The sequence below is a fragment of the Antedon mediterranea genome, chromosome 7 (assembly GCF_964355755.1).
Source record: "Antedon mediterranea chromosome 7, ecAntMedi1.1, whole genome shotgun sequence".
Taxonomy (NCBI): domain Eukaryota; kingdom Metazoa; phylum Echinodermata; class Crinoidea; order Comatulida; family Antedonidae; genus Antedon; species Antedon mediterranea.
The window spans coordinates 18,703,866-18,719,205 of NC_092676.1; the positions used below are offsets into that span (position 1 = coordinate 18,703,866).

A 15,340-nucleotide genomic window follows, 5' to 3' on the forward strand; every position below is an offset into this window, starting at 1 on the left:
GCTTTACACGATCATGCTTCCCACGTTTTTTTCACATGGATTATGACATGCGGCCGTCATACGAACAAAGGTTACGGACTCTAAAATTACCCACGATTTATAATAGACTTAAATTCATCCGTGTTAAATTTGTTGTGAAGTGCCTCTGTACAGATTTCCTAATTGATGGTGCTTTGCTACCTAAACCTGTTGAACGTAGAAGTGAGAAACTTGTTTACAGACATGAGAAGTCTCGTACTAATGCTTTTTTTTATTCTGTTTTTATTTCATTTCCACGGATGTGGGATGAGATTCCGGTATATATAACAGACATGTTTATTTATAATGATTGCAATTTTTATTCTGTTTTATATAAATTCTATGTTACCGGGTTGTTAAATGTTTATCCTTGTTAATGTTATTTTGCCACCAGCACTATCAGGAGAGTCTTTTATAGCGATATTTTTTGCTTTTTGACAATCCGCCAGGATAGTGTTCTGCGCTTTTTCTCTGCTTGTTGTTGTTCTATGTTATATATGCTTTTTGTATTGTTTTTGTATTATTTTTTCTGGATAATAAATGAATATGAATATATGAATATATGTGTATCATTTGTACGTCTGGTTACTTGGTTGTGAGTGTTTAATGTATGTTTCTTGTAATGTTGTACTTGACTGTATTAAAAATATTGTGAAATATGTAATCTAAAATAATAAAGGACATTGAAAAAAAGAAACAGCAACAGAACTTAAATGCAATAAATTCTAGAAATATTGAAATCAAGGGAAATTATTTATTTATTTTTTATATTACTCTTTAATAGTTAAAGATGTATTGTCCCCCTAAAAAAATAATTCTTAAAAAAATTTTTTTTTAATATTGCATTTTAATGTAACATAATAGTTATCCACTTTGACCTAAAATTGGATCGAAAAAAAATGTATTTAACTGAAAAAATGTAATTTAAAGCAAAAAATTGTCAAATTGGCTGCCAGCCAATGGATTTTTGGTTGAATTTTAACATTTTTTTGTCATTTTATAAGTGAAAACGTAATTTTTTTTCAATTGAAGTGATGAACTTTATTAAAACTACAAAATAACATATTCTAAGTCTGATTTAATTAATCTTCATTTTTTATGTTTTTGAGGGACAATACATCTTTAAACAAAAACAAAATCATGGTTAATCAAAAAGTTTTAAACATAAACAAAGTGACCTGTAAAGAAAGTTTAATTTCAATTCTAGCTTTTATTTAATACATAATAAACATTAATTGTTTTAGATTAAAGTAATAAAATCTTATTGTTGACCAACTTTCTTCCAGTTTACATTTGACCATTGCATGGTATGTATATAACCAATGACTTAATACAGAATTATGGGTTATTTTTGTGTTTGAATTTGCAAAATGATATTTTCAAGAATGCCTTCTCCTCTTGAGCTTTTTTAACTGATCCCATCATTGATTTTTTTTTGGTTTGAGTTTATCACCTCAATTTATTTACCCCGATATCTTATACCATGTGGTACACACTCACTATCATATTGTTTGTATATCATATTTTTTAAATCTATAAATTTAATTTTTATATAGGTCATAGACTTTAATTTTTGTACACACAACCATTTGCTTTCTACAACCAATCACTTACATGTGCTACACCCCCTGTTCTGCTACAACCGATCACTTTATGCCACACCCCCTGTTCTGCTACAACCGATCACTTTATGCCACACCCTCTGTTTTGCTACAACCAATCACTTACATATGCCACACCCTCTGTTTTGCTACAACCAATCACTTTCATATGCCACACCCCTGTTGTGCTACAACCAATCACTTTCATATCCCACATCCCTGTTGTGCTACAACCAATCACTTTCATATGCCACACCCCCTGTTGTGCTATAACCAATCACTTTCATATGCCACACCCCTGTTTTCCTACAACCAATCACTTTCAAATGCTACACCCCTGTTTTGATACAACCAATCACTTTCAAATGCCACACCCCCTGTTTTTGCTACAACCAATCACTTTCATATGCCACACCCCCTGTTTTTGCTACAACTAATCACTTTCATATGCCTCACCACCTTTGCTACAACCAATGACTTTCATACACCACATCCCCTATTTTGCTACAACCAATCACTTTATATGCCACACCTCTTTCTTGTTACAAACAATCACTTATCTATGCCACACCTCTTTCTTGTTACAAACAATCACTTATCTATGCCACACCTCTTTCTTGCTACAACCAATCACTTATCTATGCCACTCCTCTTTCTTTCTACAACCAATCACTTATCTATGCCACTCCTCTTTCTTGTTACAACCAATCACTTATCTATGCCACACCTCTTTCTTGCTACAAACAATCACTTATCTATGCCACACCTCTTTCTTGCTACAACCCATCACTTATCTATGCCACTCCTCTTTCTTTCTACAACCCATAACTTATCTATGCCACTCCTCTTTCTTGTTACAACCAATCACTTATCTATGCCACACCTCTTTCTTGCTACAAACAATCACTTATCTATGCCACACCTCTTTCTTGCTACAACCCATCACTTATCTATGCCACACCTCTTTCTTGTTACAACCCATCACTTATCTATGCCACTCCTCTTTCTTTCTACAACCATTCACTTATCTATGCCACTCCTCTTTCTTGTTACAACCAATCACTTATCTATGCCACACCTCTTTCTTGCTACAAACAATCACTTATCTATGCCACACCTCTTTCTTGCTACAACCCGTCACTTATCTATGCCACACCTCTTTCTTGTTACAACCCATCACTTATCATCTATGCCATTCCTCTTTCTTTCTACAACCAATCACTTATCTATGCCACACCTCTTTCTTGTTACAACCCATCACTTATCTATGCCACTCCTCTTTCTTTCTACAACCATTCACTTATCTATGCCACACCTCTTTCTTTCTACAACCATTCACTTATTCACTTATCAATATCTTTATAAAATGAATGAGAACAAAGGACATAATAGAATTACACTATCATGTGAGAGGCATTGAGTTGAGACCATTGCTGTATTATTTTAGCTGTGTTTACTATTAAGGAAATGCTTTTACTCTCATTGCCTTCATTTAAAATGGTTCTACTGTATTTCCTATTTTTTAAACAAAAATTCAACTCTAAAATAGAAGGAACCTACAGAGAGTATCTATAATTGAATCAGTATGATGATAATATTTCTAAATATTATCCATGGTTTTTAGAAATGCATGATATTCCTCTATTTGCACATTCTTAAGGTTTCACTCCCATTTTCCAAACCCCATTGGCCAAATACCACATCCACAATTTTACTTCTTTCAAATCTGATTGGTAGATGTGAATATGCTTCCTTTAAAAAATAGTGTTTAAATTTCTTTTTAAAACGTTAAACAGTTTTGCATGAAAATGTATTGTTGTAAACAAACTGGTCACACCATAAAATGAGTTAAAATTATTAATTAGATTCTAGAGTACAATCTATTTAAATGTTAATTTAGTTTAACCATCGAGGTGGTTTAATTTAAATAGTTTCATAAGCAAAATCGAATTTATTTTTGTTTTTTATATGTTTGTTCACTTGTTTGGTTTTCTTATTATTGTCATCAGTTTTCTGTGTTATTTACATATATTTACTTAAATAACTAATAAACATTAAACCAACCTGATGGTTCTTGAGCTTTCAAATGTGTTCATACTTTTTAGAATACTTTTTGAAATCTGGACGTTTCTGAATTCCTTGATTTAAAATAATGGGGAAGAAAAGTAAAAATAAAATCTTAACTAAAACTGAACAGATAGAGGAGCATTTAATTCATGTTATAGTTCAGTTAATTTGTGATAAAAGCTTTGTTTTAACAATTTATTCAAAAAATTTGCTTTGAAATAATTTTTAGATTTGTAGTTTTTCTCCTTAATATATTGCTTCTGATCAAATTTGTTTTCATCGATCATCATGTTATATTCCAAACCATTGTAGAGTGTTTATGGAATATTCATTTATTTTAATTTTCACTTTATTTTTATTGTTCTTTACACTTTATAAAAATAATAAAAAGAAAATTAATTTTGAATGAGAAAGCTATATTTTTTATTATAAATTTATGATCAACAGTTTAGGATACATAGGTATAAACATACATATTTTTCAATGCAGTCTCTGCTACAAGATATTGATGGAAAGCGCCCTCAACTTGATCTCTTGGTCAGCAAAGCAAGGACGATACAACAAGAATCTGAAAATGAAGCAAATAAAGAGCAATTGCAAGAGAAAAGTAAGTAAACATTATTGGATGAACTTTGACATGGTTTAAATTTGTATTTGTTGCTGAATTAAATCATACATTATTAATTTATATTCTCATTTTTTGATTCATGGAATAAATGATTGGATAGGAACTGACATTATCTGTATGTAAAGTATGATTTCATTGCATCAGATGGTTCAAAGGTTTTAGTACACAACATTTATTTTTAGGTTTTCTTGTTTTTGTTTTTTATATTTTTCAGCAAAAGGTTAACTATAAGCGAAATCATTTACTATCTTTTTAAAAGGCTTCAATCCTGTTCACAAGACAAAAATATATACAAGATGCTCTACATGAAATTAGTCTTTAATGTAAACCTTTGTCTTTGGTAATGGAGTTTTTTTCTGTCATGAGAAGATATCCTATTGTCTGACGCAATTCAACCCAGACCCTGCATGGGATTGGTACCTTCTTAACCACCAAGCTACACTTCCACTCTGAGGTTGCGATTGTACTATGCAATGAGGATGGCCAGAGATTATCTATATTCCATGTTTCTCTGCTCTTTATGAATATTAATTGTATTAAAAAACATGTTTATTTTATAGTTGAAAAACTTGTTGCCTTATTTGACGAAGCTGCGGCCAAAGTTAGCTCACGTAAAGATCAACTGGAAGCCATGTTGTCAGAATCACAGCAGTTCCATGACCTTAAACAGGAGCTTCTAAACTGGATGTCCAAGATGGAGGGTCAGCTAGATTCCATGGACAATGTCAGTGATAGTGTTGACATTCTCAAGAATCAACTGGAATCACAAAAGGTTTGTACAGAGGTCTTCCTCTAATTAAGAACCGCTTTAACAGTCTTGATCTTGATTATAGTCACAAGCAGTAGGTCATGACAGAATCGAATGAATGAGTCTCTTTCTTTAGAATACTTTTGAGAGGTAGCCAAGATTGTGTCAAGGAGGTTGGATCATAATTTTGTTGTTATTTTGTGGGTAAAATACCAATACAACTCCATTACCTACAATGTTGAAACATGAACTAAGATGTTCTTTTCTAGATGTAAAACATGAGTACTAATGAGCAGTCTCCTTTATTGCCTGTAACTTTATCAATACTTTTAAATGCGTTTCATTGTAAAGGCTGTTAATAGAAAAGTTGTTGGAAATAAACTTTTTTATTTATTTATTTTATTTTAATCATTTTGGCAATAGACATGATAAACTTTACAAAACAAAGAAATATATAATATAAAAGAAGAAGATGGAGCATCATCAATAACATTTTATCTTATGCCCTGTGTTCTAATGAGCATGCATTTCACAGCAAATTATATATAATGGTACCTGTAAAGTATATATTGGTACAATTGCATGCTGGTCTTCCTCTAATGAAGAACCATTAACAAGTGATTGTAAAGGGGGTTTCAAGTTTTTTTCTCAGTGTCATGATCATAATTTTGTTGGCCTTTGTGATGAAAATGTCAATACAATTTCATTAACTTAAATGCAAAGATGCAGATATAGAGACTGGATGTTCTTTCATTTCTTGGTAGAAAATATCATGGACCCAGATGCCTTAATTTAAATCTCATGTAATAAAGTGCCTGTACCATATCAATTCTTTTTCATTTATACCATTTTTAAAAGACCTTTTCCACTTTGTTTTATGGTGCAATGAATCTTTAAATCTCTGTCTACACTATCAAACTTTTTGTGAAAAAAGGTGTGATGTGCCAAATATGGTACTAATATGATGCCATCGTTTCCATATATGGGCACATCACATTTTGTTAACACATAAAGTTTAATAGTGTAGAGAGAGCTTATCTCATGCACTTTTCACTAATCAACATATTTCAGAACAAATTATAATGATACCTTTCTGTAGTATTTTTTTATAAACATATAGATTTATGAGGTCCAATTTCCTTATGGTGAGCAAATGCTAATTTTATGACCCAAAAAATACTCCCTTGTACACACTAATAAACAGATGCCACTTAGTGATCGAAAACTGTGTTAATCATTATAAGAGAGTTTCACATTTCAAGAAAAAGTGCTCTTCAAGGTGTACCGAATTTTGAAAATCATTTCCCCACGGCAACTGCTTTTATGGCGGTTGTCATTATTTTAATGTTATCTCTACTTTTTGCGAGTTATTATAAATCATTACTACCGAATCTTGTTTATGAGTAAAATATGATCTGAGCAGGAAGATGTAAACTTTACCTTTATATTTTATACCTTAAAAACCTGTTGTTTTGGTGTTCTCCTGTTACTCTGTGATTACTGTGGAGCCCAAAATGTTCTATCCTGTCAATCTTAAAAATTAAACGCTTATAAAAACATTAGACACCACAAATTTATCCCAGGAGAGACATACACTCAACCATTTATTTGGACAAGCTTTTATCCTGTGTACTAAACCTATGTCACAATACAAACCAAAGTTATTAGAATACGATTTTCATTATTAACATACAACATGAGAATTTGATGCAATAATTTACTTTTGGTGTGTTTGTTTTTTAGGCTTTTATTGAAGAGGTAGAGCAATGGAAGGCATGCATCGATGCAGTAAATGAGTCTGGTGACAAGTTGATAGCTGATTTTAGTGTAGATGACACAAGTCGTATCACACAGATCCTGAAGCATGTAAATGAAAGATGGCAAGGGATATGTGAACAGTAAGTCACTTTTTTCCAACAGTTTTAAACGAGTAGTCTATTTAAAAGCTTAAAAATAACTTTTTTTACAAATGTTATCATACTACATCCATGGAAAGTGGCATACCCAGAAATTATAAGTGTTATACCACTACTCCAGAAATTCCCCAGGTGAACCTACCACTACTTCAGGGATTCCCCAGGTGAACCTACCACTACTTCAGGGATTCCCCAGGTGAACCTACAGTACCACTACTTCAGGGATTTCCCAGGTGTACCTACTACTCCAGGGCTTCCTCAGTTGTATCCACCACTCCAGGAATTCCCCAGGTTTACTACCACTCCAGTGATTTCCCAGGTGTACCTACTACTCCAGGGCTTCCTCAGTTGTATCCACCACTCCAGGAATTCCCCAGGTTTACTACCACTCCATTGATTTCCCAGGTGTACCTACTACTCCAGGGCTTCCTCAGTTGTACTCACCACTCCACGAATTACCTATGGGTACTCTGGGAATTTTACAGGTTTTTACCCACCTAACACTCTGAAATTCCCCAGATGTACCTACCACTCCAGGAATTCCCCAGGTGTACTACCACTCCAGTTATTTCTCAGGTTGTCTCATCGGTTCATCCCAGGGATGTACATTTACAGATCACAGGACCCTCCTACTTTGTATTAACTACCTCAATCATAGTGTATGCTAAAGGAGGATTTGAAAGATGGAATACGCATATTTTAATTACTGACAATTCGATATGTGGTATAGTCATGGTTTAAAAGCATATGAGTATATTGACAATTGCTTTAGGATCTTTATTCTCTCGGTATTAGAGGTCAAAGCGAGGGCGCACTATTGATTTTCTGATGCATAACTTAGCACAGATACTGTACAAAATGGTGACCTCACAGTGTACTTTATTAGTTTGTGTCAGAAGATGTATCTTTTAAAATATTGTTTTTATGAAGACAATTTGTGTTATTCCATTAGAAGTTTTTAAAAAAGGGAAGAAAAACAAATTTGAATTAAAACACAAATTTTACAAACTTATTGAAACACACAAACATCTTTATCACTACCGTATGAATGATAGATTTAAGCATTTATACAATTTCACCATAACACACTGTACAAAACGTGTAAAATGCGTGCATTTTAGAAATATAGAAATCATTTGTGGACAATGAGTAGTAGTTTGCTGATCTGATTTTCAACAAAAGTTTACTTTCAATTGCATAACTTGTTAAACATACAAAGATAACACGGCAATTTGTGCATATTTCTGTACTATAAAGTTTACAGCACAATTGTTTGTCCTTTTGTTTAGTTAAAGAAAAAAATGTCACATTCATTCAGTATTATGTTGGATAATGTCAAATTACTTTAATGAGAAAATTATATAACATACTCATTGAAATGTCATAAACCTTCCAAGATGATCGTGTTAATGCCATTTGTTATATCATTAAAACATTTAATGTATACTTTATGGAAAATCATCTGACAATTAGAGATTTGCGTGTTGGTGACCCTTAGATGATGTGGCCATTATAGATAGATTTTACATTGCAAATGAAACTCTAACTTGTTATTTCTGATTTAGATTTTGGTTGTATTTCAGTTATGAGCACTCTTTGGCTAAAGAGGCCCAGATATCATCTATGATATGAGCAGCCCCAATGCAACTACCCAGCGTTGGAGCTCCCCTTAGGAGTGCTAAACCAGGGATGTTTCCCCCTGTGTTATATACCACTGCCAATAATTACATGGTTTAAGTATTAATTGTTTTCTAAAACTCTACTTCGACAACTCCCTGGACAAACATACCCTGGTAGTGCTGACCATTTTAAATTATTGTTTATGGTTTTTGTTTTAAAATTAAAATTTGTTAAAGAAAAGATATACAAATGTTTATTGCCTACAAAGAATAAAATATATTATTGTTGAAATAGTGTTTAAATGCCAGTAAATATTTTTAAAAAAAGAGTCTAAATTTAATAATCAGGTGATCTGCCTTCAAGTGATCTATTGCGTTTGTAAGGGTTCTTTTTTTTTACATGATATATTCATGTACCTTTTAGATATGCTATTCCTATAAATAAGTTTTATTTTTGGCAGAGCTGAGGTGTCAGACCTACCAAATATATCAACACATAAAACAACTAGCTTCTTGTCTTCTATAGCCTCAACTAATAAGGTTACACTCTGCTACAAGTTGAACTTTTGTATACTGTACTATTTATCATGTTTAATTTAGTAGTGATGGGTATAAATCTGGGAATTTTATGGTAGGTTTGGGATTCATATTGATGACTTTCTGACCTGATAAAAAGCAATACATTCTTAGCTTATGTTTTTATGAGATGAGAGCTGCACCTTAGAACAGTCTTGCAGTGTAATATTAATATACTTACTAGGAACATAGTACTCTAGGTTAATTGCATTGGCCATTGGCCATAGAGAATATAGAATAATTTAAACCTCACATAAATGCATGAAATTATTTTCTGCAATTCAGAAATATCTATTTTAATATCTATAGTATGTTACTAAAGTTTTATGAACTATTGAAATATAAATACGTCAGAGAGAGCAAAACACAGGGTGGATCCAGGATTTCGAAATAAGGAGGTCCCAAGGAATTAAAGTGGTGAAATGAACCAATTTTTTACTGTTTCTAATCACAATTTTCATGATCAATTTAAATCTTGATTTGATCACTTGATTTCTGAAGTCGTGATGATCAAATAAAGTTGAAATAGTTGTTACTATTAATGCCTGCAATAACAACATTAAATCTAAACCAAAAATTTGTCGGTTTGTTGTTAATAATGAGATTTATTAAATTATGAATAATTTTGCTAACATTAACTTTATATTGTTTACTACTTGTACTATCTATCTATCTATCTAGGCAATTAGTTCATCCATTGTTGAATGAAGCCCTCCTCATAACATTTCCATTTCTGTCTAATTCTTGCTGTCCTAGTCCATGCAGCCGTTCCAATGTATGTTGTTAGATCATCTCACCTTCTTTTTTGTCTTCCTCTTTTCCTCTTTCCTACCCTTGGTTGCCATTCTGTTAATCTGTATGTCCATCTATTATCTTGAAATCTCGCCACATGCCCAGCCCATCTCCATTTTGATTGTCTTACTTTCTCCATTATATCTGTAACACCTGTCTTTTTTCTTATGATTGTATGATTTACCCTGTCTCGAAGCGATAAGTTCATCATCTTCCTTTCCATTGCTCTTTGAGTAGTTGTAAGTTTCTGTTCAAGTTCCTTTGTTATTGCCCATGTCTCTGAACCATATGTCATACTTGATAGCACACATTGGTTAAATAATTTCTTTCTCAGTGGCATTGGTATACTCTTGTCAGTCAACATGTGTTTGTGTCTGCCAAAATTCATCCATCCTGCTTTTATTCTTAACATAACTTCTTCCTTCGTGGTGTCTTCCATTTTCAGTGTTTGTCCTAGATATTTATATTCTTCCACTTTTTCTAGTTTCCGGCCCTCTATTTCAATGTCTTCCTGTGTGTCAAAGTTAGTCATGTATTTTGTTTTGTCTTTGTGCATAGTTAGTCCGTAGTTGTACTACTTTGAACTAACTTGTCTATTAAACAATTAAAAAATATAAATCTATTGTGTTATTCATAATTGACCTTGACACGAGAGGCCCTACTTGTCCATTATTCCATACTTTCTAGCTAAGCCAGTTCTGTCTCAATTGTTTGTGGTAAGAAACCCATAGTGGTTGTGTAAGAAAATTTGTTGTGTTATTAGTGTAGTAATATTTTATGACTTCAGCGCTAAATATCATGAAATCATGTAAGTCTTAATTTTCACAAGTTTTTTTTTATTAGTTTAAGGTCTGTTTGCTCAAAATTTGTTTTACTAATATGTATTGGTAAATAATATATTGCTAATTATTATAAAGACCTATATTTTTGTTGTCAGTTTAATCATTGGTTTGTGTTTATACCTGCCAGTTTCTTATATCTATAGTGTTTACTAGGATAGGAGGCATCCTAGTCCTGAGAAGGCCAAAACAAAAATGGTGCTAAACCGCAGTTTAAACCCTGGCTATCCACGAGGGCATCCACATACTTTGGTACAGGCATAGACTTTCTCCCTCTCCCATGAACATTCTTCTTTAACAGTGCTGACTTTTTCTTTTGTACTTTGTAACGGTTAAGCTTGGTTCCCACTGAGATGCAACACAAGGAAGTAGACGCAACTCAAACTAGTTGACCAATAAAAAGTGACAATCGTATAAGTCAATCGCTTGTGATTGGTCAAATCTCTTATTTTGGGTTACGTTGTTGTGTTGCATGCCATCTCTAGTGTGAAACAAGCATTAGGGCTAGGCTTTAGTTGACGGAACATACCCACTTCTCATTCTCTCTGAACTCTGAATATATATAATTTTTGTATTTCGATTGATTGATAGCATTCTTGTTTCTTGTTCATGCAATTGAAAACATGAATCCCACCCGGGATCCCACTCAACTTTCACTTTGCCTTTTTTCTCTTTGAGAAAGCTACCACTTTTGTTATCTTAATATGCTTTTCACAAATTAGTTGCATTAGCAAGGAGTATGATTAGCCTCTTGATAATATCCTTTGTTTCCACTTTGTACCTCTTGATCTATAGTACAGTGTCTCTAGAATGAAGTTAAATATCTATATATTTTCAACTTGGTGACATAAAAGAATGTGCATTCTATGCTAAATGATGCTGCTGATTGATTTTGTCAACAACATTCCGATATTGTTTGTAGTAACATTATTAACAGTTTGGCTTTTTCTCTTTGATCTTTTTCCGTATTGCTTAAAGGTCCAAGTTACGAATCATCCAAATTGAGGAGACGTTGAGGTCACTGCAAGACTATGACGGACAAGCAGATGACTTTTTGCTTTGGGTCGCTACTATGGAAACTAGACTGGGTTCGATGGATAGCGAAACATTGCTTGAAGGCTCGATGGAAGACAAACATGATGTGAAAGATCTATTAGAACAACACAGAGTGAGTGATTATTTGATTTATACCACTACACTACACTATAATAAAAATGAATGAACACTTTTCCTCATCCATGAAAGTATAAAGCTCTGTCTACACTATCAAACTTTATGTGACAAAATGTAATGTGCCCATATATGAACATGATGATGTCATTACCACCATATTTGGGCATATCACTATCATATTTGGGCATATCACTATCATATTTGGGCATATCACTACCATATTTGGGCACATGACATTTTTTTGTCAAAACAGTTTTATAGTGTAGTGTACCTACATGCCTTTATAATAAAATAGCCATTGTCTATCTATTTTTAAAGAATTTTGACCGCTCTCTAACTGATGTAATTCCATGATAACTCATGTTATAAAAATGGACACACAAAAATAATAACTCATTTCGAAGTGCCAGGTTGGTTTAAAGTCGATAACCATCAATTGTGGCCAGATTCTGAAAATAAGCATAGTTGAATCACACTACAAGAGCAGCATCTGCCTGTTTTATCCCTTCTGTCTATACCGGTGTTAGATGTGATCTTAAAACGACCAATCCTGAAATGAAACTAGGCAACAGTCAAGAGGAAATTCCAACGTATAAAATCAGACAAGGAGAATGTATATTTAATGAAAAATTGCTTTTTTATTGTTTATATTATACTATATAAAGTGAAAGTAACATGTGTCCAGTATACACTTATTATGTTAACATACATCCATAGGGTTTAAATGTCACTCCATGGGTGACATATCTGCCTAATTTCTACTACCAACATAAGCTGTGGGTGTCGGATATGTAGGCGTGTGCAACAGATTTACTTTCTTTTAGCATGTAATATTTTAATATTTCAGTTGAATATGATTCCAATGCAATATTGGGTAAAATAAATTTAGTATGATATTAATGATCTTCAAAATAACATGAGGTGTTCACTCTAGACACTAAAATGTTATCTTGGTTCACATGACTCTATCTACGGTTGGACTGAGGACCTTAGACTGCATTTACTTATTAATTTGCCTTGTCCTTACATTCCATTATTCCCGGAAAATAGATATACGGTAATAAAAACGACATATTGAAGCACTCACATCTGTTAGCTACTCTTTAGAAATTATAATATGGTGTTACGCAAACATTTCCTAGGTGTATTGTATGTACCGTATTAAAGTTGTTTTCTTCACATAACGTTAGTTTTAATTGTATTTTTAGATTACAAATCAATGATTTTTAGAATTAATATTTTTTTTACCCCCAAAAATGTATGTTTTGAAATATTTATTATAAACAACTTCTGTTATTTCCGTCTTTTATCATCAGTTTCGTTTTAAGAATAATGTTTTGTGCACATGTGTTAGGACAGTAGTTTAATCATCTGTTAAGCAGATCAAAGATTATCACCATTTTGAATAACATTAAAAGTTTTTTTGTGTTGTATATGGAATTTGGCCGAATTCTACCTGATTTGAATAGCATTCACATGGTTATGATCAGGCATAATACATCCTTGACCTTTTAACCTTTTATTAGTCTTCTCTTATCCACTATTTTTTACACAAATTCTATAACATTGATTTCTTGTACAGTAATAGAAAAAGAGCTATATATCATGAAATGAAAACCCTAGCCTTCTAAGACCTTTCACCTCTCCTAATTCATTCAGTGAGCTAGTTTCATCAACAGAGATGCTCACTGTGTTACTGATGTGGGGTTTGGTGTTGATACTTAAAAACTTGTGGTGGTGTAGTAACAGTTAAGAGCCTTGAGCTAAGAACTTAGGAATGTTGCTAGCTAATTATTACAGTATAATACTGTACTTTCTTACTAGTTGATGGGTTTAGCTAGCCTACCACCTCCAGTGTGTATACCAACTTGTTAGATGTAATAAGGACTGCACAGGTTGAGGAGGTTGAAGGTAACCTGGGGTGATAAACATCTGGTATTTCACTTTCGAGAAATTCAAACAGGCATATTTCATTTGATATTGATTTGAGCAGATTAAACATTTGTTGCTTTTCCTGTAAAATTTTTCTGAAAACTCACAAGGTTTTGAGGTCCATGTCTTTGCTTCAGGATTCATAGAATTGTGTTTACTATTTAATTGATTGAATGACGCAGTTCCAGACTATGGATTGGGATTGGGATGATTTATATCAGACTTGGGTAAGTTCATTTTTAAGTATACTTTGAAACTTTGAAAGGTCAATTTAATGCTAGCAATAGCACTTTGTTATACTACTTTATCGCTATCTTGGAACATTTTTAGCCAGGTTTGAATGAGTAGGATGGAGGTATTAAGGGAAATCACGTTTTTGTACCATGCTGTATGTATTAGTTTTTTTAATCGTCATACGATTTTTATGCTACTGTAAGCAGTTATTTTTGTTCTTTATTCGTTGCCAATTTCAATACTTAAGAATAATAATAAAAATACAGCTGATGATAGAAAAATAGTATTTCCGAAAGCTTTCTCTTTACGTTTTTTGCATCTCAATTGAGACTAGGCCACTGTTAGTGTACCAACCTATTGTTGGCAGTGATGTAACGCAGAGTCTCATGTTTCTAGGAACCCTAAGTGGCCCTCTAACGCTGGAGCCCTCGGGCATTTATAGCCTTTTTCGACATATTTTAATGCCGTTTTTTTCCTTTGGACACTGCTCAGGGCCTCCATAAGCTCCGGGGCTCCTTGGTTTAGCCAGTGAGTGCTCACAGGCGTTACTGATTGTTGGTTTCTTTTCTCAGTAATTCGGCTTTGAATTAATAAATAACTTATTATAAACTAAAAATAAAATTTAATTACATTTTATTATATTTAATTTATTCTTAATTTAGTAGTTTAATGAGTTTGTTTCATATTGTGGTTTTGAGTTTTGTGATGTTCATAGTTATAAAATTCTCAATATCCTACTGTACTGTATTTATATCTGTTGATTTCTAATATATTAAACCCATAAAATATATATCTTAACTTCATTATAATTTATTGCATATCAAAATTATAGTTGCTCTCAAATATGTTATATGTACTCTCATACGTTTTATTCCCAAATGTTGTATATGTCGTCGGCATGTTGCATCAATAAAGCAGCTCTCCAGAATCTAATATTCATCATAATCAAAATACTAATGTTAACTTGGAGTTAGAAGCAAGGAATGTGTTTAATGAGAAACGTCTTGCGTAGATTTGGAGTGGCAATTTCTTCATATATGGTGTTTTTGTATCTTTGGTATGAGCTTGATGTCTTATATATTATCGTTAACCTCACTCAATGAAATTGTACACCAAGATATATAACTTAATCTATCATATCTGGAGCATACTTCAACCATTAAATCTCTAATAAACTTACCGTCTTTATTTTAGGAA

General features: G+C 32.7%; 1 protein-coding gene across 6 annotated transcripts in view; it reads left to right on the forward strand.

Annotated features, from left to right (window-relative positions):
* Positions 1 to 15,340, forward strand: part of LOC140055621 (dystrophin-like) — a 208,816-nt gene that overhangs the window by 138,026 nt on the left and 55,450 nt on the right. For all 6 annotated transcript variants that reach the window (XM_072100960.1, XM_072100959.1, XM_072100961.1 and 3 more), the window contains 4 exons: positions 4,176 to 4,293; positions 4,875 to 5,086; positions 6,806 to 6,960; positions 11,783 to 11,972. In XM_072100960.1, the coding sequence (XP_071957061.1) occupies positions 4,176 to 4,293; positions 4,875 to 5,086; positions 6,806 to 6,960; positions 11,783 to 11,972 (675 nt within the window). The remainder of the gene's footprint in view (positions 1 to 4,175; positions 4,294 to 4,874; positions 5,087 to 6,805; positions 6,961 to 11,782; positions 11,973 to 15,340) is intronic.